General features: G+C 36.8%; 8 protein-coding genes and 1 long non-coding RNA gene across 12 annotated transcripts; 5 read left to right on the forward strand and 4 right to left on the reverse strand.

Moving 5' to 3' along the window:
• Positions 1-2,532: 2,532 nt before the first annotated feature.
• AT4G02190 (Cysteine/Histidine-rich C1 domain family protein) lies at positions 2,533-4,512 on the forward strand (the record flags this gene model as incomplete). Its single annotated transcript, NM_116451.1, has 1 exon — positions 2,533-4,512. One exon carries the CDS (start codon positions 2,533-2,535, stop codon positions 4,510-4,512), a length of 1,980 nt encoding a protein of 659 aa, NP_192128.1.
• A 642-nt stretch (positions 4,513-5,154) lies between these two features.
• On the reverse strand, positions 5,155-7,503 carry SYP42 (syntaxin of plants 42). Its single transcript, NM_116452.4, has 8 exons — positions 7,163-7,503; positions 6,716-6,992; positions 6,313-6,402; positions 6,124-6,204; positions 5,799-5,876; positions 5,649-5,714; positions 5,461-5,541; positions 5,155-5,367 (listed from the first exon to the last, which is right to left on the reverse strand). Exons 1-8 carry the CDS (start codon positions 7,351-7,353, stop codon positions 5,260-5,262), a joined length of 972 nt encoding a protein of 323 aa, NP_567223.1. The 5' UTR covers positions 7,354-7,503; the 3' UTR covers positions 5,155-5,259.
• A 364-nt stretch (positions 7,504-7,867) lies between these two features.
• On the forward strand, positions 7,868-9,853 carry AT4G02200 (Drought-responsive family protein). 3 transcript variants are annotated; one of them, NM_001160728.1, is made up of 6 exons: positions 7,868-8,018; positions 8,225-8,358; positions 8,420-8,461; positions 8,691-8,768; positions 8,919-9,151; positions 9,247-9,853. In NM_001160728.1, the coding sequence occupies exons 1-6, from the start codon at positions 7,937-7,939 to the stop codon at positions 9,362-9,364; spliced, it is 687 nt and encodes a 228-aa protein (NP_001154200.1). In that variant the 5' UTR covers positions 7,868-7,936; the 3' UTR covers positions 9,365-9,853. The 3 variants fall into 3 exon arrangements, with proteins under 3 accessions (NP_001154200.1, NP_849286.1, NP_192129.1); NM_178955.1 differs by lacking the exon at positions 8,420-8,461 and having other exon boundaries at positions 9,247-9,320; positions 9,471-9,853; NM_116453.2 differs by lacking the exon at positions 8,420-8,461.
• AT4G04075 lies at positions 8,335-8,713 on the reverse strand. The gene has a single exon (NR_141773.1). It is a non-coding gene; the product is annotated as an other RNA (long non-coding RNA).
• On the reverse strand, positions 9,085-11,315 carry AT4G02210 (Myb/SANT-like DNA-binding domain protein). Of its 2 annotated transcripts, NM_116454.4 has the most exons (5): positions 11,250-11,315; positions 10,749-11,103; positions 10,574-10,667; positions 10,048-10,466; positions 9,085-9,957 (listed from the first exon to the last, which is right to left on the reverse strand). In NM_116454.4, exons 2-5 carry the CDS (start codon positions 11,076-11,078, stop codon positions 9,481-9,483), a joined length of 1,320 nt encoding a protein of 439 aa, NP_567224.1. In that variant the 5' UTR covers positions 11,079-11,103; positions 11,250-11,315; the 3' UTR covers positions 9,085-9,480. The 2 variants fall into 2 exon arrangements, with proteins under 2 accessions (NP_567224.1, NP_001319843.1); NM_001340368.1 differs by having other exon boundaries at positions 10,749-11,315.
• Positions 11,316-11,406: 91 nt separating this feature from the next.
• Positions 11,407-14,324, forward strand: AT4G02220 (zinc finger (MYND type) family protein / programmed cell death 2 C-terminal domain-containing protein). Its single transcript, NM_116455.6, has 11 exons — positions 11,407-11,599; positions 11,855-12,125; positions 12,224-12,307; positions 12,391-12,524; positions 12,624-12,721; positions 12,808-12,896; positions 12,990-13,104; positions 13,181-13,335; positions 13,415-13,485; positions 13,572-13,686; positions 13,905-14,324. Exons 2-11 carry the CDS (start codon positions 11,889-11,891, stop codon positions 14,061-14,063), a joined length of 1,257 nt encoding a protein of 418 aa, NP_567225.1. The 5' UTR covers positions 11,407-11,599; positions 11,855-11,888; the 3' UTR covers positions 14,064-14,324.
• Positions 14,319-15,859, reverse strand: AT4G02230 (Ribosomal protein L19e family protein). The gene is made up of 4 exons (NM_116456.4): positions 15,690-15,859; positions 15,108-15,230; positions 14,664-15,027; positions 14,319-14,579 (listed from the first exon to the last, which is right to left on the reverse strand). Exons 1-4 carry the CDS (start codon positions 15,799-15,801, stop codon positions 14,552-14,554), a joined length of 627 nt encoding a protein of 208 aa, NP_192132.1. The 5' UTR covers positions 15,802-15,859; the 3' UTR covers positions 14,319-14,551.
• A 256-nt stretch (positions 15,860-16,115) lies between these two features.
• AGL51 (AGAMOUS-like 51) lies at positions 16,116-16,872 on the forward strand (the record flags this gene model as incomplete). The annotated part of the gene is made up of 2 exons (NM_202771.1): positions 16,116-16,344; positions 16,511-16,872. 2 exons carry the CDS (start codon positions 16,116-16,118, stop codon positions 16,870-16,872), a joined length of 591 nt encoding a protein of 196 aa, NP_974500.1.
• A 2,258-nt stretch (positions 16,873-19,130) lies between these two features.
• Positions 19,131-19,684, forward strand: AT4G02250 (Plant invertase/pectin methylesterase inhibitor superfamily protein; the record flags this gene model as incomplete). Its single annotated transcript, NM_116458.2, has 2 exons — positions 19,131-19,194; positions 19,266-19,684. The coding sequence occupies 2 exons, from the start codon at positions 19,131-19,133 to the stop codon at positions 19,682-19,684; spliced, it is 483 nt and encodes a 160-aa protein (NP_192134.2).
• Between the last annotated feature and the right edge of the window lie 545 nt (positions 19,685-20,229).

Here is a 20,229-nt window from a genome sequence, read left to right on the forward strand (position 1 = left end):
TATTAATATTAATTTTATTTATGATATGACTCTGAATTATAATCTAAATATTTTAGCTAATAACATAGGAGTACACCATATTTATTTAATAGGAGAATGTACCATATGACCCGAATGCACTTTTATCCAAATCTACCAAAACAGTCTTGCAAAAATACTATAGAGATAAAAAAACAATAGTCGGATTTGATAGGTATAAGATTAGCAAATATATTAATTAGCAAATATACGCTAATTAACTTGATTAATGGGACTTCGTTTCACAGTTCCTTAGCAAATCACCTGGAGGACATCAGTTTTTGGGCAAATAAATTTGCAAGCATTCAGTTTGGTTTTATTAGGAGAAAGGGAAACAAATTAGCTCATGTCTTAGCGAAATATGGTTGTACTTATTCTACTTTTTATTCTGGTTCTGGTTCTTTACCTATTTGGCTTGATCGATACTTTTGTAATGACCCTAATTGATTAATATAATTGTTTTGACGTAAAAAAAAAAATATATTAGTTAGCTTAAATTAGTTAAAAAATATAAATTGAAAAGGTATATTACACTTTATTCGAATATAGTATCAAAACTTATATAACACAGAGATTTGATAATTTTTTAATTGTTGAATATTTTTTTTTGTGCTAATTTTTATGTGACTAAGATTTAATTGATTTTGTATATAAAATATTAAATTGTTTTACGAACTTTTTGTTTATAATTTGGTAACAGATAGATATTTGAACATTCAGTATATTTTGCTTCAGTTTAGGAAATCTTTGATGACCCGTCTTTAGATCCAATAAGCCCTACAACTAAGAGATGAATATTATCGTTAAATAATTTTGGTAACCTTAACGATATCATTAAAGGATTTTGTTTTTGATTAAATTTGTCTAATGACATTGTCATGTAATTAATTACAAAAATTAAAGTTATATTTAAAATGTACTTCTCAAATAATATAGTAGGATTATGATCTACTTGTTTCTAATGTTTTCGGTACGTTTTTCTTCAGAATCTCGCCTTTTTTTTCTTTCAATGAATGTAAATTTTTTTAACCAGAAATTCCTTTGTTACCTGCATCCTTAAATCTACTGTGTTTTTGAACGATTAAATAGAATTTAGGGCAAAAAGAAGCTGAAAACACTAGAATCTCGCCTTATAAATGAAGACCAAAAACAAGAAAATCACGATGACTATTTTTAGGAATCATCTAGACTTTTGACTCGAAGAATCAAACTGTAAATAATTTCACCTTGACAAATAATATCAGTCTTGTCTGTTCAAAAATCATAAGTCCAAAAACAAGACAATTGCAAATTTGCGAGGATTACTTTACGAATCATTTCTACACTTTTGACTCGAAGAATCAGACGGTAAATAATTTCACTTTAACATGCCTTACAACTATTTAAGTAAACATCAACAAACATACAAACAATTGTTATCATGCCTCACAACGATTTTTTATACTGATTCGACTATACAAAATTTTGTCCAGCAATTTCCCTCAAGCGCGAAATTGCTTAAATAGTTGCTAGTTATTGCTAGTTATTTCCACTTGGTCAGGGGCTTTCATCTGGTTTTTCTCGGACCCTGGGGATTAAGGGCCTTGGCCCCGAACCTTTTGGTTATCAGAAAAAAAAATATATATATCTCTAGATTTAAAACGATTGGAAAAATGAGAATTTAACAAGAAAACACATGGTTAAGGTTTGCCGTAACAAAAGAGGAGCTGTTTTGCTTTTTAAATTGTTGGTATGACTACAACAAGAGACTAGTCTTATGGACTACAAGAACAATATGAAATCGAAGTATAAGGAAGGAGTATTGTCGCAGATTCACCATTGCTCCTCTCTGTGTTCTCTCCACCTATTTAGAAATTGAAGTATGTCTCTTTGTGCGACAAAAAGTCTGTAGTACTCACAAAAACGGATGACTTGGGTATCAGCTTCCAAGTTACGTGTTGTATCTCTCTTTCCTATTCTGCTGAGATCATGTTACCCTTTCTTCAACTTGATTTGTCTAAATGATGATTTTCGTTATGGTATTGGTAGAGTAATGAATGCAATGATAATTGATTGGGAAAACTGACTCACTTTAGCTTGATTAAACAAAACGGAACGAACAAGAACCGATACAACATGTCAGATACAAAGTTCATATGATCTTATTTAATTACGTACTGGTTATAGGACTTATTTGATTACGTACTGGTTAGAAACTTAGAATTAATCTTAGACTAATAGATGTTGTGAAGAAAAGCTTAAAAGTAAATATATTTAATGCAAGTGGTTCGTTTTAATAAAATCATATGAATTCCAAAAACATCAAATATACCTTCGTCTATGATGTTGGTCATCTAGTTGACACTGTCAATTAACCATAATTATTATCTTTATATTTAAAAATATGTCTACTAATTCTTCTACAAGAACATTCTTGAGCTCAATGAGAAGACTTTTTGTGACAAAAGGAAACGAGAAAAGAGCAGAGCTTTGAGATTTTAATTTAGATCCAATTTTTCTTCTTCCAAATCAACCATGGATTCTGAGGGAGTGTTATTGCGGTTGATCCACGAGCATTCTATGATCCCTTGTAATCATCTGAGGAAAGGTGATTGTTGTGGACGCTTTGAAGCTATAAGCGATGGCTACTACTGCAAAACATGCGATTTTTTCGTCCACAAGAAATGTGTCGATGAGGCCTCTGAATCTATCGAGCATCCATCTCATCCCGGTCACACTCTTCAGCTTCTAAGTAAACAAAAATATCGTTATTGTAATTTATGTGGAAGGGACATTAAGGATCTATGCTATCATTTTGGTAACTTCGACGTGGATCTATATTGTGCAAAGTACCCACCACCAGAGGTTATTGAAAGTTCTGAGACACCATGCCACAAGCGCACCCTTCTCAAGGAGAAGATCGAGTTTCATTGTGATGCTAAATGTGAGGAGATTGGTTATGGCTTTCCTTACAAATGTCTTGAATGTGGTTTGACCTTTCATATCGACTGTGTTTTGCATCCATCCGGGGTAAAACACCTGCCAGAGGTAATCCACCCGCTAGACGTAAAGAATCACTCTTGCCACCCCTTGCACCCTCTTAAGCTTGTTCTCACAGGTCAACTACCAGACTATTCTGATGGAAAATGTCGTCTTTGCGAAAAAAAGATCGATAGCCCTTTGTTCTATCATTGTTCTCCATGTAACTTCACCTTGGATATGCGTTGTGCTTTAAACCCGCCATCAATATCTTTCGAGGATTCGAAAACTCATGATCACCAACTCACTCTTCTCCCAAGACTCGACTCTTTTACATGTAATGCTTGTGGGCTGAAGGGAGATCGAAGCCCTTACATATGTGTTCAATGTAATTTCATCATCCACCAAGAGTGTCTTACCCTTCCACGCCTTATAAACATAAATCGGCATGATCACCGTGTTGCTCGCACTAATCTTCTGGGTCTTGTATATTCTGTGTGTGGAGTTTGTCGCCAAAAAGTGGATTGGACTTGGGGAGGTTATTCTTGTCAAAGGTGTTCTAACTATGTCGTTCATTCCAAATGTGCTACAAGAAAAGATGTGTGGAACGGGAAAGAACTCGAAGGAGTTATTGAAGAAACAGAAGATATAGAGCCGTATGTGGTAATAGATGACAACACAATACAACATTTCAGCCACGAAGAGCATTACCTAAAACTCGACGACAATGGTGTTTTATGTGATGAAAACAAGCGGTGCAGCGCATGCACCCATTCCGTTTGCCTCGAATCCTTCTATGGTTGTATGGATTGTGACTTCATTCTTCACCAAAACTGTGCTAAATTTCCTAAAAGGAAACGACATGTGCTACACAATGAACGGCTTACTTTATTTACACGCGAGGCTGGTCACTTTTGGTGTAATGTTTGTGGTAGAATCTCCAATGGTTTCAGTTACCAATATGGGGATATGAAATTAGATGTCATATGTTGTTCAGTGTTGGAGCCATTTGTCCATCCAAGTCATCCCGATCATCCCTTATATTACATTTCACCAGAGATGGAAGAAGTCTGCAATGGTTGTAACATGTCGGGAACTAGAATGCTCAGGTGCATTGAAGATGGTTGTGGATTTGTCTTATGCTTCAAATGCGCCACTTTACCGCGAGTGTTAAAGCATAGAGTTGACGATTATCCTCTCTTACTATGCTATGGCGAAAAGGCAAATGGTATATATTGGTGTGAGATTTGTGAGAAAAAAATGAATCCAGAGAAATGGTTCTACACATGTAAAGATCAATGGGCTAGTTTGCACACAGAGTGTGTAGTCGGAGACTTTTCAGGGCTCATGCCAGGAAGCGTAGTAAAGGCTGAGACGGGATCATATGAGGTTGTGCTCAACAAGAATGTATCTCGCCCGTTTTGCAGGCAGTGTAAGTCGCATTGCATGTACCCTATCATCTATAAGATACCTGAAACCTCAGTTTCTTATCTTTGCTCTGATATTTGCATAAAGCGTTTTACAAAGAGAGACTGATGATGTTTAGTTTTGGGCTTTGTGTGTCACACACGTTTTTCTGTGTTCAAGAAATTATTAGGGTCGTTTGAATATTTTTCCTTTATTTTTCGTTAAGGTTTTCCGTTGAATCCTGGTCCAAGGAGGAATCGAGTCTTTGAGTATAAATAGAGTTGTATCGAGTATTTGTTCTTCAGTCTTTTGTTTTAAGAAAATCAATAAAAAAACAAAAAGAGGTAACCCTAGTTACCCAAAGAGCTTGTGTTTGCATAGCACTGAGAGGAGTACTCTCGGCTCATTGTTCTAGTTCAAGAGGACGATCATCGTCTTGCACGAGTGTCACAAAATTTTGTTTAACATGAGCCTCAAAACAACTTGTCACGAGTTTCTCTATGAGTTTATATGTCTAGGTTTGCTAATCTAAAGTGTGTGAAGCCAACGCATTCGTTTTTGTTTTATTTTTTTCTCCCTTGCACAAAAAGATCATTTTCAATTTTTCATTATGAGTTGATTACTTGATTTCCTTCATGTGTTATTGAATTTGGAGGACTAGTGATTCTTGTAGTGATTATCACATTTTCCCACTAGGTAGTTTAGTGTCAGTTTATTTCTTAACTATAGTGATTTTAACCATTTACGGTTTACACAAAATACTTCTACAGATTTGGTAAAACGATTGGAAAAGAGAATTCAACTAGAAAAAAGAGAGGGTTACTGTTTGTTACAAACAAGACAAGCTGTTTTTCATTCTAAATTGTTGGCATATGACTAAAACAAAATATTCTTAAGAATTAAAAGAACAATCATGATCAAACAGAGTACAAGGAGTATAGTTGCACATTTCACCATTGCTCCTTCTCTTTGTGTTCTCTCCGCCTATTTAAAAATTGAAATGTCTTTGTGAGTTCCATACGGTGAAAAATCTGTAGTACTCACAAAATCTTATGAGTTTTGGGTAAAGAATCAAACCTTTTGTAGTTGTTTATAGCCTTCCTCGACCGATGTAGAAACGTTTTGGACATTGTAGTCTATCCGATCAACAATCGTGCCCTAATTGATACAAGAATATAAGAAAACTAATTGTTGAGAAGCCAGCAAAAACTTTGTATCTAGCCAGTTATGTAATTCATAAGCCTTTTAATGACTAAGCTAGGCACCTGGTCAATCACAAGGGCTGATAAGTCTTTCATTATCTGTGCAAGGTCATTCACGGAACCCAGAACCTAGACAGAACTCTGAAGTTAATCGCCATCGAAAATGTGAAGCACGCAGCTTCTTAAATATGGTCGAGTAACAACTTCCATTACCTGTTGTATCTCTCGTTCCCTTTCCGCTGAGACATGTTGCCCTTCCTTCAACTTGATTGTCTGGTGTTCATCGAAACCCTACAATTTATTGAAGACCAGCGATTCTCATTATGGTATTGGCAGAGTAAGGACGACAAGGTTCTGAAGATTGATTAAAAAAAATCTGACTCGTCCTAGCATGATAACCATAAGAAGTGTTTCTTAAAAATGTAAGGAAGACAAGGATAACTGATTAAAAATCTGAATTGCTCTAGCTAGATAACCATATTAAGTCCTTATTAATTTGTCAATGATATATAGTTTTACAATACAAGTAAGCACTTACCATCCCACCAAGTTCATCCTCTTCATCCAGTCTCGACATCTTTCCATTCACATTAAACTCTAAATCTACTTCATCCTGACCCTATGATTAGAGAAGCCAAATACAAATAAGAACATCATATTACGGTACATGCATGTCTCAAGAATCAACACTTTTTTTGTTTATTTCTTGAAAATAAAGGAAACATACCTCTTTCTGCTGCTGCAGACGTTTTAAGTAAGTAGACTGTTTTCTGCGGAGCTCCATGGAAAGGTTCTGAAGATCTGTTGCAAGAGAACGCTGTCAAAAGCAGTATGCCAAAAAGTAGGTCAAGTCCATTGGAGAGCCCCACTATACATGTACACAGAACTTTATCCTCATGCTACAAACTCAAAACATAGAATAACCCAAAGTACATTATATAGAGGGAAAAAAAAACACTTCATACATTTTGCTGACTGATAATGTCAACTAGATAGGTAGTCAAAACATATGAGAGTGATTTAACCCAAAATTCCTAACTTTCTTCTCTAAAAGCACAAAAGAAAAGGTAATGACCATGCATTCTTTATTGTTAACAAGCTCGATTCTGAAAAAGTGTCCAACAACCTACCTGCACATTTTTCCTGAGATTTGATTCTTCAGAAGGCCCTCTAGTAGATAACATCTGCAATCTCTTTTCTGACTTCCTCAACAAATCTGTGATCTCATGAGTGAGCATCTCGACTTCACGATGAATCCCTTTGTTATCTCCAAATGTAGGCATAAGAGCCTTTGAATGTGCCTTTGCTAGTTCATTCATTTTGTCTCGCACCTTTTGTATATTAAAAGTTATCTCCTCAGAATCATCAACCCAAGCTGGTGGCATACCAATTGTGAAGGCATCACTACTGCAAACATTCACAACAACACTTAAATCATTTGCTCATTCTGTTACCTAATTCGTTTAGGGTTCTAATTCTGTATCTCAAATCAATCCCATGATTACAATTCGTTTCTATATATAAGTTCATAGAATTTCCCAGGTTTTGCAGAATCAAACAACACATTATATTATTACCTTGATGGACCAGGATCATAGGAATTCAAAGGAGCATAAGAGGAGTGATTGGACCGGGAAAATGAACCGCTAACCATTTCGATCACCGGACCACCGAACGAATCAGACGCCGATAAAGATAATGGAGCACGCGCGCTCTTACACGCATCCCTGTGTTTCCGGTACACCGTCGTTCGATTCCTCGTCGCCATCAATACCAAATCAATTGATTCTCAACAGAATCTCGAAAGTAAAATTTCCCGGAGAAAATAAACAAAATCGGAGCTTTTGTCGTCGGCAAAAGCAAACGAATCTGAATCGCAAAATCGTTTCTCATTAGCGCGTGTTACAGACTTAGCAACGAAGGAGAAGTATTTGGGCCTTTTTAGGCCCATTTATATATTGGGCTTATAGTCCACTTGCGCGATAGGGTCAATATAAGTGTGTGGAGCACACGTTTTAAGACGGTGGCGCAAAGACGAAAATGCCCGTAGATTCGTGGCGGCTAAAAGTCAACAGAGGGACGTTGGTGGTTCAGGGTAAAAGAGGCTATAGTGACCGGTTAGGGGTAGTTTGGTCATTGGATTTAGCTCAATAGATTCGTGTCCATGGATTCCCTCATGTCGCCAGAGAAAAAGACCACATTTAAAGGTCTTGCCTTTTTGGTGTGTTTCCTCGCACTTTCAGGCTGAACAAAGTACTGACAGATGCTAATAAATACACGGAGGAAGAATATGCTCCTTTAATTATTATCTGAGATTTTTCAATTCAAGTTCGTGTGGATTCAGAATCAAAATGGAAGAAGATTTGTTGGGCATTTGTGGGTTTGATTCGTCGAAGAAATATCGATTAGAAGAACTTGCCAAGTATCAGTCGGGTTAGTGTAAAGATCCATTCTTTTTCCCAATTGCATTTAGCTTTGTTTTAGGGTTTATGCTTTATATGCAGGTGGTTTTAATTTCTTTATCAAATTTCAATTCTTTTGGCCCTTAAGGTCTAGTGAGTTTAAATTTTGTCACTTTATGGGTAAACTTTATGTTATGTAATTGATAAAAGTTTTGTGATGGTGAAATTTTTGTTTAGGTTCATGTATTGAGTTTGAAGATGATGATGAAATGGCAGTGGATTATCCATGCCCGTTTTGCTCAGATGATTATGATTTAGTTGAATTGTGTCACCATATCGATGAGGAGCATCAACTAGACGCCAACAATGGGGTAATTGCAACTCGTATCCATCTCCCAAATCAGTTACTGTTCTTTAAACTATACATTTGAGTTTTTACATGAAGCAGTTAGTTGTAAATTTAGACTATTTATCGTGTGATGTTCATTGTTGTACTCTAATGGTTACTTTAGTAGGCAGGATTGTGATTCTGTAAGGAGAGTTGGTAGGGACTTCTTGGATTTTAGTTCACTTGGATTATTTGCTTGATGCTATGAGGAACCATTTTGTAGTTGTGAAGTGTTTGGTGTGAGAAATGAAAACAGTCTTTTGGTGATGATGAATGTAATAACTTCTCACAAATTCAGCTTTGGTTGTGATGTAGATATGTCCGGTTTGTAGCAGACGAGTGAAGATGCATATGGTTGATCACATTACCACTCAGCATAGAGATGTCTTCAAGGTATCCTTTTTTATTTACTCTTCTTGCTTTCGTTACCATTTAGTAGAAAACTTGTAAGTCTTTTTGTGCTTATTCTATATCTTGGTATGTTTTATATCGGTTATCTGACATTTGTGTTCCTTGACGAATACTTACCTTGAACAAAAGCAGAGACTTTACAAGGATGAGTCATATTCAGCATTTTCTCCAGGGACTAGGAAATACTTACAGTCTCTAATCGATGAGCCGTTGTCTACTAATCATACATCTAAAAGTGTTCTGGACCCATTATTATCATTTATATACAATCCGCCGTCACCAAAGAAGTCCAAGCTTGTACAACCTGATTCATCTAGTGAAGCAAGCATGGAAGACAATAGCTTAATAAGGGATTCAACAGAAAAGTAAGTAATTCTTTGACATTTTCTTGATTCTGCTTGCTTTATCTCATCTTCTTAAACCTTGTCTAAAGATACATTTCGTATTTCTGTGTGCTCAGAGACTGGGAATCGCCGTCTCCCTTGTCAGATACAGAGCTACTAGAGAAGGCAAAGAAGAGAGAGTTTGTACAAGGTTTAATATCATCAGCCATATTTGATCACATTTACAACTTCTAAGAGCATAAGTCTTTGTATATGAAACTCTCGCAAAGTAGTCTGTACTCTGTAGTATAAGCCAATGAGCTTCTGTTTATCGTCAAACTTCTACTTTGCTTCTTTACAGCTCATAATCCTCAAGTCACTTGAGGTCGGAGTTTCCTTAACAACCACTTCTTGCGTAGTTTCACATCTAGAGCCAAGAAAGTTTTCGCCTTGAGTTTATCTTCAAGCAGATCACAAGCATCCAATATAAGTTCATCGTCCATGTCTGGTAACGCTTGAATAGCCTCAACCGTGTCCTCTATTGACATGGTTTGGGTTTCATCAACTCGAGGCTTTTTCGGGTTTATAGGGCTTGTATCAGTATTAGCAAGTTGATCTCTTTTGTTCTTGGGGTCAAACAAAAGAGAGTTGCTATCTTCTTCCTCAGCTGAAATAGACAAATCTGTAGTACCACTGGACTTAAATTCTTGGAATTCAGTTTCAGGGTCAAACCAATCCATAGCTACAAAGCATTCGTTTTCTTCGATCCCAGAATCGCCACAGAGCACACACAGATCTTTATAGTACGGAATTGGCCGAGTCATAAATTGCCTTGCATCTCTATGAGCCTGTGATTAATTCAGACAAGAACACACATCAAAACAGAGACGAAAACACTGTAACTAACCACACAGCATAGATCAGAGCGATTAAGTTACCTTTATATAGTCTTGCCATACATTATTATCAGCTGTAACCATTTGACGCTCATTATCCCAAGCAAACCCATCTGATCGAAGAATACTCTTGATCGCGTTGAACTGTCTTCTCAGAGACTTATACCGGTTCTTCAACACATCAACATCAAAGTTAGACTCAAATTTCGCATTGAAGAGATTAACCATCTCAGTCCATGCTTGTTTCCTGAAAACACCTTCAATCTGGTTTCCTCTCCTCGCTTGGTCCAACATCAGATCAATGAAATACCGGTCCATTGGAGGATGCCAAGTAGTCCTGCACCGTGTGACACTGCTTCCTTTTGAGTTAGACCTGACTGTTGACGATTCACATATTCTGTTGTACCCATCATCTTCCTGAATCAGTGTCTTGGATTCTCCCTCACTAATACTCTCCTCAGCTGAAACATACATATTCATTCACAGGTTACTTAAGAATCTTTGATCTTTGGTGACAAGAATGTACAATGAAGGATTCAAGTAACAATCAATAGATTAAAGATTGTACCTTTGTGCTCAGACATTCCATCTGAGTAAACCAAGCACAGATCTTTGTAACAAGGTATAGACTTTATCCGAAAAGATCTCGAATCAGGATGAATCTTCAATAACCCAAAAGCAAAAACAAATCAATCCCTGAGAAGAAGACACAAAATCACAAGTAAACAAAACGCAAAACGCACCTTAAGATACTCATCCCAAACGCAGTTATCAGCAACAACCATCTGTCTAGTATCATCCCAACTAAAACCATCTTCTATCAAAAGATTATTCACAGATTTAAACAAGTTCCTCAATGTCTTATGCCTGTTTTTCAAAACATCTTTGCCATAAAGAAACTTGAACTTGGCAGTGAAGGAACAAGACATGAACTTCCAAGCTCGTTTACTAAACAAATGATCTTCAAATCTGTTGCCTTTTCTAACTTGTTCCACCATAAGCTCGATGAAATACTGATCCATTTCAGGTGTCCACACTGTTCTTAATCTCTCATTGCCGTTTCTACTGCTCATTATCTATTTCTCCCTTCTTCTTTACCTGCAAAAAAATCGATTGCAAGAACACAAATTTGAAATCGAGAAATCAAGTTATAAAATCAGAAATCAGATTCTCGTAAGAAACTGGATCAGACCCATAATAGAGATTCGACTAAATTAGCTAAAGAGCAGAGAATCTTCGCTTACAGAGAGTCAGAGCTCCGGTGAACGGGAGTTGGAGTACCGGTGAGATTTTAAGGATAAGGTTGTCCGGGATAAGGTTATACTTTTATTCGTAACCAATTTAGAAACCTTTATGGGCTTATATTACTTTATTGGGCTTAGTCTATTATAGGCCTATGTTAAACGACATCGTCTATTCTAGGGTTTGTTTTTGGGCCAGAGTGACGTTTGTTTTCCTTTCGTCGTCGTCGTCGTCGTCGTCTTCGTCTTCGTCTTCGTGAAAGATGTTTACAAAATTTTGCTGTTTAAATTGATAGAAGAAGATTCGACCTTTAAAGGCTATCTGAAGAACATCTCCATCATCGCCTGGTGTTGTAAGTTTCTTTTGGATTTTGATTCTTGTTGATACTGACTAGTGAGCTCATTTTTAACATTTGTTCGTACCAATTCTGGGATTTGTAATTAGCTGAGTATTGAGCTCTAAATCTTGAAAAATTAGTGAGTTTAGTATTTTGCGAAAGACCCATTAACAGATTATGATTTGTGCGTTGTTTCTTGCCAAATACTTTTGAGAGGTTTATGAAACAGAGTAAAACCCTAGAATTCAATTCCTTTGCTCTGTTATGCAGTCTTCATTTCATCAAATTCAACACAGAAGATTCGATGAGTAGCTTCAACGGAGACTCCATGGATGATTTCAAAGGCCTCCGAATAACTCAGCTTGATGATGATGACGATGATGAAACTGCGGTGGAACCTATAAATATGGATGAATTTGATGATGATGATGAGGAAGATGATGAAGATTATGAACCTGTGATGTTAGGTTTCGTTGAGAGTCCTAAATTCGCATGGTCAAATCTTCGTCAACTGTTCCCTAATTTAGCTGGTGGTGTTCCGGTACTAAGTTAAAACATCTTTCAATTTGTGCAATCAAAAACTGTTTCTTCTTTATGTTCTTAGGTATTGATTCTTTGGGTTGATATTTGTCAATATAGGCATGGTTGGATCCAGTTAATTTACCATCAGGGAAGTCAATTCTATGTGATCTATGTGAAGAACCTATGCAATTTGTACTTCAAGTAAGTTTCATACAAACTATTTTGTTGTTTCTTGCATGTTTTTTGTCGGTTTATTTATGAAATTTGTTGTGGAAATTTGGCAGCTTTATGCTCCTTTAACAGACAAGGAATCAGCTTTTCATCGGACATTGTTTCTCTTCATGTGTCCATCTATGTCTTGTCTCCTTCGTGATCAACATGAACAATGGAAACGTGCCCCAGAGAAGGCTATGCGGAGGTAGAAAGAAACCTCTTACTATATATTGCATCTTTGTATTGTTTGTCTCCTCTCCAAGTGGGTTGTTACACTAAAGTACTGTTTTTTTTGTTCCTGAAGTACGAAGGTTTTCCGTTGCCAATTGCCTCGAGCTAATCCTTTTTACTCGAGTGAGGCTCCAAAGCACGATGGAACAGACAAGCCATTGGGTCATGGAGGTATTATGAACTGATTGATGGGTTTGACTGAATGCCGAGAATTCTCTTTTAATTGTCAATTCTTGATATTGTTTGTTTCACTTTAGCTCCGCTTTGCACTTGGTGTGGAACATGGAAAGGAGATAAACTATGTAGCGGCTGCAAAAATGCTCGATACTGTTCACCGAAACACCAGGTGTGTGCATATGTGCATCGTAGTTTCTTTTGTTCCGCTAGATTCTGCTCTTTTGAGCAAATTTGAACAATCTGTGTTGTTTCTAATTTCCAGGCCCTGCATTGGCGCTTGGGTCATAAAACCGAATGCCAACAGCTTCGAACGGTTAGCGAAACATCTGACTCAGGCCCTGTCAATAATGGGGTTGCTCCAACTGAAAAGCAGAAAGGTTAGCTGAATTCACAAACTTTTCCTAGCCCTGAAACTTTGTATAACTAGTGATATGAATTTTTCGGTTTGTGCAGTTGCGAGTAAGAGTTTATGGAAAGAATTTGTATTGATCAATGAGGATGAAAGTGAGTATGATACTGAGATGTCAGGAGATGATGAAGTAGCTAAACCTTTGGTCTCAAAGAGAGAAGTTGACGACCAAATGAAATCGCTAATGAACGATTTTGAGGTAAACAGTTCACTTGTCATGGCCATTTTTGCAAACTTCAAAAGGCCTCAAATGATTCTCATTTTCCATGCTTGTACAGGGAGATGCTGATAAAAAGAATTGGGTTAATTTCCAGCAACGCGTAGACAAAGCCCCTGAACAAGTTCTGAGGTGTGATTCAAACGCTTATGATTTTCTGCATACTTTTGATCTTGATTCTCCCATAACATCGATTTGTGAAATACGTATTGATACAGATATTCCCGGAGCTCTGGTGCTAAACCCCTTTGGCCAATAGCAAGCGGACGAGTCTCTAAATCTGAGCTTCCCAGTTGCAAATCTTGTGGTGGTCCTCGTTGTTTTGAATTTCAGGTAATTCTTTCTTCTCTTCTTTATAAACTTGTATTAGCTTGGTCTTAGTCACTTCTTTTGCTTATTTTATAAACCAGTCAAGAATTGGCCAACAATTTTAGCTGAATCAAATCAACTTTAAACCAATAAAACACACAATTTTCCCCATTTCATTTCTCTGTTCTTGCATATTGGAAGCTTGGCTCTGTTCTTGATCATTTCGATGGCGGTTTTATCAGGTGATGCCGCAGCTACTGTTCTTCTTCGGTGGGAAGAACGAGAGGGAATCTCTCGATTGGGCAACAATCGTGGTGTACACTTGTGAGAACTCGTGTGACTCGAGCTTAAGTTACAAGGAAGAGTTTGTCTGGGTTCAACTATACAGTCAGACAACTTAGGATCCTCTATTTCCTTCCTGGCTGTTGCCTCCAAAGTTTTGTTCTTAACCGGATCGTACCGGACTTAAATATATTTGTAAACTTGGGTATGTTACTTGGTTTGTTTAAAGATTTTGTTGTGTCCATAGTAAACTTTATATACAAGATCTTATATCTTGTGATTTACTAGAACAAACATACTATATTCCTATTATGATTTTGACTCATACTATATTATTGACTTTTATGGATAAAGCTGTTTGATTTCTCTTCTAATTCGCTTATGATCGAATCTTAACCATAATTATGTGCTAAAAATTATAGATAGTGTATTACTAAGATGGTCGAGAGAGAAAAGGACTTGAAGATAGAATTAAGTCTCCTGAAACAGTACGAACTACTGACAAAGGTTCTCATATTTGTGACAAATAAAGAGTTTTCACAAAGCTATATCACATAAACCATTCAAAATCACTGCTTATAAGAGAATTCACTACCGAGCAAGCTTCTCACTTCTTAGACTTTTTCGCAGGTACCCTGCAAATTTAACAGCAAGTTTAGAATGTTGCCACACAACACATTAACAATTTTGTTTCACATACGATAGAGATGAAAACTTACTCAGCGGTTTGTGCAGGTGGTGCAGCGGCAGGTATGTCTCCTCCAGGACCCTTGGCAAGACGCTCCTCTCGTCGAGCATGTTTCCTCTCTCGGCTAGCCTTGTTCTTAGCCCTCTTAGCCTCAAACTGGTCAGACAATGTCTTCTCTCTAGCCTTCTCAGCCTTGGATTTGTGAATACTTTCCATCAACACACGCTTGTTCTTGAAGACGTTTCCCTTGACTTTCATGTACATGTCATGGTACATATGTCTGTCAATCTTCTTGGTCTCCCTATACTTCTTCAACAGACGCCTCAGCACTCTCATCCTCCTCATCCACAAAACTTTTGTTGGCAACCTTGCCTCTCGGGTACCCTTCCTCTTACCTTAACCATTATACAACAGCCACATAAATCATCTGTGGAGATGTTTCAAGAATGTGGATCAAATGTTACATGTCACATACCATAACCAGAGTGACGTCCCTTTCTCTTGGCTATATTCAATTGACGTGCCCTGGATCGTGAGTGGATCTTCGTTGGCTTCCTGATGATGAATCCATCCTTCACAAGCTTCCTGATGTTTTGACCTGAAGTTCCATAACAATCCAAAATACTTAATCAGAATTACACTCAAATCTCAAATGCACATAGATGCATCACCATTTCGTATAGAAAACAAACAAGAATCATGATCCAACAGAGTGCTATGATGGCATGTTGATTTGGTAACAATCAGAAACCATAGACCATGAATCCGAGAAGAACATAGTCAATCCAAAGCTACTAAACCTACGATAACATCTGAACAAGTCCAAACTAAACAAAATTTTACAGAATTTCAAAAATCAGATTCATAGCAACACCATTTCCAAGCTCAACTTCATCAGACTGAATTCAAATCATTCAACGTCACCTACGAAGTAAGCTACAGTATCCTTTTTTTCTACTATCATTATCAACAAGCTTCGATCGCAGACCAAAACAAGCACGAGACCGAGAAAGTTAAATCTGATCAACAACATTTGAGAGTATGAAGAACAACGTACGCGAATTGGCCATGGAGATATCACTTCCTTCGTTCGGGTCGAGCCATACTTTTCTCTTCCCGCACTTGAGTACTGAGGATGCGAGACGCTTCTGGAGCTTCAACGAAACCATTTTAGCCTCTCCCTGATTTTGGCGAAGAAGAGTTAATCGAAGAAGACAATATCTTTATATATGATATTTTCTAGGGTTACTCTTCCACAAAAACCAATCGTTTTCTAATTGGGCTTTCTGCTAAGCCCATTATAGGCCTAGTTTTGAATTTAACACAGATGCGTACACGTTGTTCCGTAGGCATCAAGGCATCTATAGAAACGTATTGAGTTCACAATGTTTCACCCTCATTTCCATAATTTTTCTTCTTTGTGTGTTCTCTCTCTCTCGGAAGAAAAAACCCTAGTTTCTTGCCGAATCAAGGCAAAATCACGATGAAGCAATCTTCTTTTTCTTCTTCTTCTTCGTCACGTAATTCAACTAGTTTAACAAACAGACTCAAAACCATCTTCAAAAAAGCTGAAGAGCTTTCGATTCTCTGTGCTATTGACGTTTGCGTCATCTATTACGGACCAGACGGTGAACTGAGAACATGGCCTAAGGAGAGAAATACAGTGAAAGACATGGCTTCGAGATATAAAGAGGCCACAAAACGCAAGAAGAGTCTCAATCTTCATGACTTCATCGAGAAGGAGAAGGACAAGGACAAAGACAAAGACAAATGACAAGGGGAAGACGAATTCGAAAAAGAAGAATTATGTGAAGAATTGGTATCCTGACTTTGATCATTACTCTCCTCAACAACTCTCTCAATTGATTCATTCCTTAGAACGGACTCTTTCTACTCTGCAAGAAAGGCTTCGTATTGTTGAGTCGCAGAAACAACAAAACAAAAACTTGGTGCATCAGAGTTTAACACCATCGTATCTGAACCAGATCCAACACTTGAATCCTAGCAACTTCTCGCCGTATATGTACAACCATGGAGATGCTGCTACTCTCTCACAACTCCCACTGTCTGCTTCACTCTCCAATCAACTCCAATTACCTGAATCACTTGATGCGGCATGGTTTTGGTCAGAACATGTGTTTGGACAACATCACCAACAACAACAACTTTCAACATCCTGGCGTGTCAAACACACAAGAATACTCACCGTTTCTTTCGGTACAAGCATCTGCAGTGAATAACTACGGGTTGAATAATCACTTGATGCAGCGACAGGATCAGCTTCATGGTTTTGATCAGAACATGTGTATGATGAGTGAAATCATCAACAAAAACAACGTTCTACAATATCCTAATCTCTCAAACACGGTTCCACATGAATTCTCTTCTGGTTTCAACCAGAACACTTATGGTAATGCTGTCGGTAACACTAGCTTCTCTCAAGACATGTTTTCAAGCTATGATCCGAGCAGTCTGCTTCACACATCTTCTCTGCCACCTCTCCACAACAATTCTAACAGTTATTGTTTTTCTGACAACTCAAGACTTCTCTGCTAACAAATCTGTCTAAAAGAAAAAACATTGAAGCTTCCTTAAGAGTCAGTCAATTGTGAAGTAGCAAGCGGATCAGAGAGAGATTGAAGCTGTTTTTGCTTCTAAATTCCTTCTGCCACGTTTTTTTTCTTGTTTTTTTAAGTATTTCTATAATGAAACAGATCTATTTGTGGAGATTTTGCTTTGAATTTTAAGTTGATTTTTTTTTCAGTAGTATTCATATATATATGAACTTCCATAAAAATCTTTCACAAAAACTTGCATGAAACAAATTATAATCTAAAAACATTGATGGTGACAAGACTGTTTCAATTGCTATAAGTTGATACAAGCTGCAAAGTCAAATTATATAACTCTTGCATCTAAGAAACTTGCAACTTAGTATCCGTCTTGTCTGAATCAGCTGATACAAGGAGATGGAGATTAGCTCTGAGTTCGTACAAACAAGGCTTGTACCACAAACAAAGAAAACCCCTAAATCAAGGAAACTGAAACTGCGTAGTCTTGTTTACCAGAAGGAGGATTATCATACACCCAAAGCAGAGACACAATAATCGACCACAAACACAATCAATCCTTTAGCAAACAGATAAAGATGACAAATCACCCAAAAGCTGAAGAACACTCCTCCAACAAGCTTACTCGAATGCAGAAAACGGACTGTACATATGAAGATGAGAACTTGATGTTCACATTTTCTAGTATACAAGGTAAAGGCAACGATAACTATAGCCTCTGCATTGTTGGCCAATAAGGAGAATTTGTCCGTTTGTAAATTCAAAAGGAACGTCTGGAAGCTGCACTAGGGAGCAGAGAAAGAACAAGCAATGTAGATCTAAGGAGATTAGATCATAAGGGGTGAGAGAAACTGTAAAGTATAACTGTATATGCTTTGGGGTAGTTTTTCAAGTAGTACATGATGGAGAGTGAGTCTTTAGCTAGAGAAAAGTTTTAGACGTTCACTAGTATTATCCTGTAATCACCCTCTTTCTCCTTCGTTGTGAACAAATACTTGTGTGCTCCTCTTCTTCCTATTCTGCTCTGTTATTTCCTCTACTTCTTTATATCTTGCTTACTCTGTTTCCGTGAGTTGGTGTGGATGGCAAAGGTTTAAGCTTGATGTGTTGTAGAGTTTAACAAAACCTAAGAGTATCTCCATCAAGGAGAAACCCAAAAAGTTTCTCGAACAAGAAAAATATTAGTATTTTATTATAATTTTATTATATGATTAAATTTTTATTTTAGTGTAAAAATTGAATCAATTAAAAGAAGAGAAATGTAATGATGGCTTGTAGAGAGTATCTCATAGTTTCTCACTTGAGAAACTTTCTACACTCTCTCTTCTCTTTTTATTATTTCTGTTATTTTAATAGTGAAAAACTCTCTTGAGAGATTACCAATGTAGATGGTCTAACAATACATAGTCTTTGCAAGCCCCAGCGCAATTGCAATCAAATTCACCATTATGATTGTTCATGGATGAACCATCAAAAAGCTTCATATCACAACATCCAAAAAATCATCCATAAAATAATAAATTATTTAGACTAAAATATATAATTATTTTAGACCCAAACATACAACAATTTTTAGTATTTTTACCCATTGTGATTTAGATCAAAACTACACATCCCAAAATAAAACCATGGTAGGCCCATCATTGACTATGTACAAATGTGCGTTGACCTTTTTCTCGTATCACACAATTCTCTCCGAACCCACCAAATTAAGAAACATGGCAAAAACTAGGAATAACCTAAAAATAGAATGAAAGAGGAAGAAAAGAACTTAAAAATAGAATAACAGATGTAAAAGAAGAGTTGGATAAAAAATAGAATCAACCCAAAAATACATTTCTCAAAGCTCTTTAAATAACCAATTTTCAATTTGTTTGTAACAATTAATAACCACGAGAAGAGAAGTTGAGAAAGAAAAAATAGTAACGATGAAAATGGCCGGAAGGATCTTTCTCCTTTTCCTCTCCGTCTACGTCACGGTGGCCATCGCCGGTAAAGCTCCACCGCCAACATTCACCGAGAAAGGCAAAGCCTAGCGGAGAAACTCTGCGAGAAATCCGAAGACAAAGCGTTTTGCGTTGCAAGCCTAACGTCCCGTCCTGAGGCAGCAACCGCAACCGCACCAAAACTAGGCGTGATCGCGTTAAGCATCGCGTCCTCAAATGCTTCGGACACATCTTTCTACATCAAAGCCAAACTAAAGCAAAAGAACCTCGAGCCGGCTTTAGAAGACACCCTCGACGATTGCTCTAAGAATTACTTAGATGCGGTCGCGCAGCTCGACGATTCTCTAGCCGCTTTGATGCAAAACTCGTTCATCGACGTCGATATTTGGCTCAACACCGCGATAAGCGACGGTGAGGCTTGTGAAAACGCTTTGAACGATCGTGCCGGTAATGATGCTGAGCTTGCTCGTAGGAACACAAACTTGTTGAAGCTTTGCAAGGATGCTCTTCTCATTAACACTATTTTAACTCCCTAAATTTAAAGTTATTGCCCATTAATTATTTTATATTTGTTCACATTGTTATAATTTTTTTTTAAATGGCTCGTTGATTTGTCCCGGGGGTAAATTGTAACGATATTTGAAATACTTGTTTTTGGGAATTTTTGAATGAGCTTATTAAATTATATATAAAGTATATACAACCAATATGCATATTTTCTTGTTTATATTCACCTAATAATAACCAATGAAATAATAAAATACAAATGTATATTATTTTCCTTTTGGTCACAAATGTATTTTCTTTTCCCTTCTTATATTATATACACAATAAAATAAAATAAAAATATGAAATTATCCTTTTTTTGTGTGGACATTTTATCATTTAAGAAAATGAAATTAATAATTCTAAATTACTATCTTATTACAAATGAAAATTGTAAATTAATTAAATATTTACAAGCATCCATATAATTTTGGTCATTCAATATAATTCCTAAATACTAAAAACTATTGACTTTTTTTTTTTTTTTTTTTTTTTTTTTGTAAACCCTAAAAACTATTGACTAAAAAAAAGTATT

The sequence above is a fragment of the Arabidopsis thaliana genome, chromosome 4 (genome assembly GCF_000001735.4).
Source record: "Arabidopsis thaliana chromosome 4, partial sequence".
Classification (NCBI taxonomy): domain Eukaryota; kingdom Viridiplantae; phylum Streptophyta; class Magnoliopsida; order Brassicales; family Brassicaceae; genus Arabidopsis; species Arabidopsis thaliana.

Excerpts from the sequence above, each read along its gene's own strand:
- AT4G02230 (NM_116456.4), bottom strand. The coding sequence starts at position 15,801 with ATGGTTTCGTTGAAGCTCCAGAAGCGTCTCGCATCCTCAGTACTCAAG. Across the intron at positions 15,231-15,689 it reads TATCTCCATGGCCAATTCGC|GTCAAAACATCAGGAAGCTT; the intron begins GTACGTTGTTCT and ends ATGGAACTTCAG. Across the intron at positions 15,028-15,107 it reads GGGACGTCACTCTGGTTATG|GTAAGAGGAAGGGTACCCGA; the intron begins GTATGTGACATG and ends ATAATGGTTAAG.
- AT4G02220 (NM_116455.6), top strand. The coding sequence starts at position 11,889 with ATGAGTAGCTTCAACGGAGACTCCATGGATGATTTCAAAGGCCTCCGA. Across the intron at positions 12,308-12,390 it reads CTATGCAATTTGTACTTCAA|CTTTATGCTCCTTTAACAGA; the intron begins GTAAGTTTCATA and ends GAAATTTGGCAG. Across the intron at positions 12,897-12,989 it reads ACTGTTCACCGAAACACCAG|GCCCTGCATTGGCGCTTGGG; the intron begins GTGTGTGCATAT and ends TCTAATTTCCAG.
- AT4G02200 (NM_001160728.1), top strand. The coding sequence starts at position 7,937 with ATGGAAGAAGATTTGTTGGGCATTTGTGGGTTTGATTCGTCGAAGAAA. Across the intron at positions 8,462-8,690 it reads GTAAATTTAGACTATTTATC|ATATGTCCGGTTTGTAGCAG; the intron begins GTGTGATGTTCA and ends GTTGTGATGTAG. Across the intron at positions 8,769-8,918 it reads AGCATAGAGATGTCTTCAAG|AGACTTTACAAGGATGAGTC; the intron begins GTATCCTTTTTT and ends GAACAAAAGCAG.
- SYP42 (NM_116452.4), bottom strand. The coding sequence starts at position 7,353 with ATGGCGACGAGGAATCGAACGACGGTGTACCGGAAACACAGGGATGCG. Across the intron at positions 6,205-6,312 it reads GTCTGCAGCAGCAGAAAGAG|GGTCAGGATGAAGTAGATTT; the intron begins GTATGTTTCCTT and ends CTCTAATCATAG. Across the intron at positions 5,877-6,123 it reads AGGATGAACTTGGTGGGATG|GGTTTCGATGAACACCAGAC; the intron begins GTAAGTGCTTAC and ends AATAAATTGTAG.
- AT4G02210 (NM_116454.4), bottom strand. The coding sequence starts at position 11,078 with ATGAGCAGTAGAAACGGCAATGAGAGATTAAGAACAGTGTGGACACCT. Across the intron at positions 10,467-10,573 it reads TGGAATGTCTGAGCACAAAG|CTGAGGAGAGTATTAGTGAG; the intron begins GTACAATCTTTA and ends TGTATGTTTCAG. Across the intron at positions 9,958-10,047 it reads TATGGCAAGACTATATAAAG|GCTCATAGAGATGCAAGGCA; the intron begins GTAACTTAATCG and ends AATTAATCACAG.